A 6,238-nucleotide genomic window follows, 5' to 3' on the forward strand; every position below is an offset into this window, starting at 1 on the left:
GAAAAGAGGAGAGGTTCCTCCAGCAGATCCAGGGTTCGAGTAAGCTTATTACAGAGGGTGTTTCTGAGTCCTTCAAATAGCAGCAAATCCACCATAGAACTCTGTCGACGGAGGAGGAAGGCATGCCATCGTTGCCACTCGTGAGCACGAAGACAGAGCCCACCCAAGGAGCGACGTATCTGGAGGAGAAGGGGAGGGGAACCGGGAACACCTTGTCAACCGAATAGAAAGGAGGAGAAAGAAAGAAAGGGGGAAATGAGTAAATGACTCCTCCGTCTTTGTTTACTGTGTTCCTGCTGGCATCTGTCAAAGGGGTGGATTCTAGCTTTCACAATTGATTTTCTTTTACATCTATAAACTTTTCTACAAAGGGTGTAAATAAGAAATTTTTAATCGCAATTAGATTAAACAACCTATCAAATACCTCGAAACCATGGCCCTCGTCTATGTGGTTACTTGACCAAACAAACAACAATGCCTTTCAATGGAACTAGGAACCGCATGCACCATTAAAATATATACCTAATGTCTTGATCACATGTAGTGCCTTGATCTCGTAGCCACAACACCAATAAAAAGTTGAGTTGGTTCAGCACTCCATTTGCCAATGCCAACCTCAGTTGAAGTGTCCTCGGTGTGTTCAGCCATGAAACTGTCTATGTGCAAGGCATCCATATGAATTCACACGATTAACATGAGAAAGCATAGCATGTAATTTCCCAATGCCTCACAGTCCCAACTACATATTGGCATTTTACATATATCCAACTAGTTGGAAAACAAAGAGTTAAGCATACATGACACTACAAGAAATATGCCCATTTATGACAAAAAAATAAGGGCGGAGGCTAAATAGGCATGACACTACAAGAAATAAGCCCTATCTGCCATGAATACCAAGTAGGCACGTACTACAGATAATCACATGGTCACTAGCACACAACATCATGCAGTTATGTGTTGTGTAGGGGTCTAGACGACTTGTAGGAAACCATGCCATGTCAATGTCACATGCTTAGCTGGAAGTCCTTTATTTCCTTTAACTATGCCATGTGTGTTTGTTGTACCTGCTATTAACCATGTTTGTTCAAATACTTGTTCGCGGTAGCACGTCGCATGCTATTGCTAGCCCATATGCGATCGGGCAAACATCATCGCACGGGTTTAATTACCAGTTGTGTGCGGTGTACTATTGGAATGGTCACCCCTCAACACAATTTGTCGCCCAGTATTGCAGAACGGGTGGAGGCAGGCACTAGGGTGAGAAGATAATCAATAGATGATATGTTCTTCTCAGTCAAGTGCAGTCGTTATAATGTTTCTACTATCTAAACCTACTTTCAATGCATTCAAAAACGGTTGATTGCTTGCTTTACAATTCATCATTCATCAATTCTCTTTGACTTATGGTGTGTTTGTTTTAAGTCTTTTGTCTGAGGTACATGCCCATTTTTAGCAAAAATTGGCTTGGCAAGACAAATGAACTGAACTGGACAAGAAAACATATACTGATAATGGAATGATTATGTTCGGCCATATATTTACATGTGTTAGTGCCATAATGCGGGGAAAATGTGTACAATTGGAGGTGCAATTTATTGTAAATCCCTAGATTAAGTTTCTATCTAGTGGTACTAAAAGTTCGCATAATACTTGTTACTAAGTGAACTTGTTCATGCAGGGCCCAAGGATAAGAATCCCTCAAGGTTAGAGCCATAATGATACCCTAAACAGTTAACCACAAACTAATTTGTTTTGTCCTTGTTTAGATTAAAGAAAGGGAAAAGTAGATCAAGCCTAAGCCGTAAATATCAAAAACTTTGGAGCATCATTCCATGATCCTGAAAAAGGATCGTTCTCGTTTGTGTTGCAATACCCGAAGTTACACTGGTGGAAAAACAGGCTTCCGTCCAGCCCCATAAGTCGCGAAGCTGTAGGAACCGCGACTAATGGGACCTTTAGTCGCGGTTCTGGAGGTGAACCGCGACCAAAGGCCTGGGCCCAGGGCGCTCGGTGGCCAGCTGGTGCACGTGAGGGGCTTTAGTCGCGGTTGGCCAGGACAACCGCGACTAAAGGCCTTCGGGCACCTTTAGTCACGGTTTGCCAGGCCAACCGCAACTAAAGCCCCTCCCCTATATATACCCATCCAGCAGCCAACACTTAGCCATTTAGAGCCATTCTCTTCACACTTAGGGTTTAGGTTTGCTTTTGGTTCCTCTTATGCACATAAGGTGTTTGATGAAATGCCCCAAGAGCATGAAACAAACATGACATGAAGTGTTGGAGCCACACTCCTCGATCGCGGTTAGCAACTTGATGAACCTTTGATGTGTCATTGATAAAATATGCATGTGTGTAGTTCATTGTTTAATTTATATTGTTTGTAGCTAGTTAGTTTAACAAATGCATGATGGTTAATTATATATTTTATATTATAATAATGCAGATGAATCGGCAATGGATGTACGTTAACCGACTCTCCGGCGAGTTCACTACGGGTTTGAAAGATTTCCTCGTAGTGGCTAATGCGAACAAGCGGGGGGGTTTTGTTATCTGTCCATGTGTTAACTGTAAGAATCAGAAGGGTTACTCTTCCTCAAGAGATGTTCACATGCATCTGCTTCGGCACGGTTTCATGCCAAGCTATAATTGTTGGACCAAGCATGGAGAAAGAGGGGTTATAATGGAAGAAGATGAAGAAGGGGATGATTTCATCGATGAAAGCTATCTTGCTCATTTCGGTGATACTTTCATGGAGGATGCTGAAGGTGAAGGGGAAGGTGAAGAAGAGGCACGTGATGATCCCGTTGATGATCTTGGTCGGACCATTGCTGATGCACGGAGACGCTGCGAAACTGAAAAGGAGAGGGAGAATTTGGATCGCATGTTAGAGGATCACAGAAAGGCGCTGTACCCCGGATGCGATGATGGTCTGAAAAAGCTGGGCTGCACACTGGATTTGCTGAAATGGAAGGCAGAGGCAGGTGTAGCTGACTCGGCATTTGAAAACTTGCTGAAAATGTTGAAGAATATGTTTCCAAAGGATAACGAGTTGCCCACCAGTACGTATGAAGCAAAGAAGGTTGTCTGCCCTCTAGGTTTAGAGGTTCTGAAGATACATGCATGCATCAACGACTGCATCCTCTACCGCGGTGAATACGAGAATTTGAATGAATGCCCGGTATGCACTGCATTGCGTTATAAGATCAGAGGCGATGACCCTGGTGACGATGTTGAGGGCCAGAAACCCAGGAAGAGGGTTCCCGCCAAGGTGATGTGGTATGCTCCTATAATACCACGGTTGAAACGTCTGTTCAGGAACAAAGAGCATGCCAAGTTGTTGCGATGGCACAAAGAGGACCGTAAGTCGGACGGGGAGTTGAGACACACCGCAGATGGAACGCAATGGAGAAAGATCGACAGATGGTTCAAAGATTTTGCAGCTGACGCAAGGAACATAAGATTTGCTCTAAGTACGGATGGCATGAATCCTTTTGGCGAGCAGAGCTCCAGCCATAGCACCTGGCCCGTGACTCTATGCATCTACAACCTTCCTCCTTGGTTGTGCATGAAGCGGAAGTTCATTATGATGCCAGTGCTCATCCAAGGTCCGAAGCAACCCGGCAACGACATCGATGTGTACCTAAGGCCATTAGTTGATGAACTTTTACAGCTGTGGGGTGGTGTCCGTGTGTGGGATGAGCACAAACAAGAGGAATTTGACCTACGAGCGTTGCTTTTCGTAACCATCAACGATTGGCCTGCTCTTAGTAACCTTTCGGGACTGTCAAATAAGGGATACAATGCATGCACGCACTGCTTACATGAGACTGAAAGTGTACATTTGCCAAATTGTAAGAAGAACGTGTACCTTGGGCATCGTCGATTTCTTTCGAAAATTCATCAAGTAAGAAAGAAAGGCAAGCATTACAACGGCAAGGCAGATCACCGGCCGAAGCCTGCGGAACGCACTGGTGCTGAGGTATTTGATATGGTCAAGGATTTGAAAGTCATCTTTGGAAAGGGTCCTGGCGGACAATCAGTTCCGAAGGGAGCTGACGGGCACGCAGCCATGTGGAAGAAGAAATCTATATTCTGGGAGCTAGAATATTGGAAAGTCCTAGATGTCCGCTCTGCAATCGACGTGATGCACGTTACGAAGAATATTTGCGTGAACCTCCTAAGCTTCTTGGGCATGTATGGGAAGACAAATGATACAAAGGAAGCACGGCAGGACCAGCAACGTTTGAAAGACCCTGATGACCGGCATCCGGAATGGTTTCAAGGTCGTGCCAGCTACGCTCTGACCAAAGAAGAGAAGGTCATCTTTTTTGAATGCCTGAGCAGTATGAAGGTCCCGTCTGGATTCTCGTCCAATATAAAGGGAATAATAAACATGGCGGAGAAAAAGTTCCAAAACCTGAAGTCTCACGACTGCCACGTGATTATGACGCAATTGCTTCCGATTGCTTTGAGGGGGCTCCTGCCGGAAAATGTTCGAGTAGCCATTGTGAAGCTATGTGCATTCCTCAATGCAATCTCTCAGAAGGTAATCAATCCAGAAGTTCTACCACGGTTACAGAACGATGTGATCCAATGTCTTGTCAGTTTCGAGTTGGTGTTCCCGCCATCCTTCTTCAATATTATGACGCACCTCCTGGTTCACCTAGTCGAAGAGATTTTCGTTCTCGGTCCTGTATTTCTACACAATATGTTCCCCTTCGAGAGGTTCATGGGAGTATTAAAGAAATATGTCCGTAACCGTGCTAGGCCAGAAGGAAGCATCGCCAAGGGCTATGGAAATGAGGAGGTAATTGAGTTTTGTGTTGACTTTGTTCCTGACCTTAAGCCGATTGGTCTTCCTCGATCGCGGCACGAGGGGAGACTAAGTGGAAAAGGCACGATCGGAAGGAAATCAACGATATGTATGGATGGCCATTCTCTGACTGAAGCACACCACACTGTACTGACCAATTCCAGCTTGGTGGCTCCGTACTTTGAGAAACACAAGAATATTTTACGCTCTGACAACCCGGGGAAGCCTGAATCCTGGATTAGGAAGGCCCACATGGAGACTTTCGGCAGTTGGTTGAGAAAACATTTAATGAATGACAATGATGTTGTAGATCAGCTGTACATGTTGGCCAAGACACCATCTTCGACTATAACGACTTTCCAAGGGTACGAGATAAATGGGAATACATTTTACACGATCGCCCAAGATAAAAAGAGCACCAACCAAAACAGTGGTGTCCGCTTTGATGCAGCAACCGAGAATGGGCAAGAGGTCACATATTATGGTTACATAGAGGAGATATGGGAACTTGACTATGGACCCTCCTTTAAGGTCCCTTTGTTCCGGTGCAAATGGTTCAAGCTAACAGGAGGTGGGGTAAAGGTGGACCAGCAATACGGAATGACAATGGTGGATTTCAACAATCTTGGTTACCTTGACGAACCATTCGTCCTAGCGAAAGATGTCGCTCAGGTTTTCTATGTGAAGGACATGAGTAGCAAACCGAGGAAACGGAAAGATAAGAAAACGATCAGTACATCATGCGATGATCCAAAGCGCCACATTGTTCTTTCAGGGAAAAGAAACATCGTGGGAGTGGAGGACAAGACAGACATGTCAGAAGATTATAATATGTTTGCTGAAATTCCGCCCTTCAAAGTGAACACCGACCCAAGCATTAAGTTAAATGATGAGGATGCTCCATGGATACGGCACAATCGTAAGCAAGCAGGGACACAAGGGAAGAAATGATGTGTAATAATTTATTGTACCAAACTTTGTTGAATGGATCATGTGAATTATATTACCCGTGATGTGTTTGGTGTCCATTTTCGAATGATTCGAGATACCACTGATGATACATGAAATTTGGAGTGATTTAGTCATACTCCTGCCTAGGCGTATAATATGCATACTCGTAGTCTTCATAGCCGCTGTCGTTGTTGTACTGGTAGTCGTCGCCTTCTAAGTTGCCGCCGTCGTCGTCGCTGCTGTCGTCGCTGTCGTCGGGCGACACTCGTGGCTCGAACTGAGGGTAGCGCAGGCGGGGGATATCGCCGGCCGTGATGTAGTCCATGACGCTCTGCAGAGTCCGGCCATACCACCATAGCCGACGGCCGGCCTCGTGGAAGTTCCCAGGAGGCAGACCGTCCTCCTCATACCTGGCGAGCGCCCTCTCACGCCGATTGATGAAGAAGGCGTCCCAAGTATGCTGGTTATCGG

At 45.4% G+C, this 6,238-nt stretch overlaps 1 protein-coding gene across 1 annotated transcript; it reads left to right on the forward strand.

The window, feature by feature from the left end:
* Positions 1–2,461: 2,461 nt before the first annotated feature.
* On the forward strand, positions 2,462–5,722 carry LOC123451979 (the record flags this gene model as incomplete). Its single annotated transcript, XM_045128550.1, has 4 exons — positions 2,462–3,497; positions 3,609–4,184; positions 4,287–5,024; positions 5,151–5,722. Coding segments are annotated over exons 1-4 (2,922 nt in total), but the record flags the coding sequence as incomplete, so codon positions are not given.
* Between the last annotated feature and the right edge of the window lie 516 nt (positions 5,723–6,238).

Source organism: Hordeum vulgare, chromosome 5H (assembly GCF_904849725.1).
Source record: "Hordeum vulgare subsp. vulgare chromosome 5H, MorexV3_pseudomolecules_assembly, whole genome shotgun sequence".
In the NCBI taxonomy this organism is placed as follows: Eukaryota; Viridiplantae; Streptophyta; class Magnoliopsida; order Poales; family Poaceae; genus Hordeum; species Hordeum vulgare.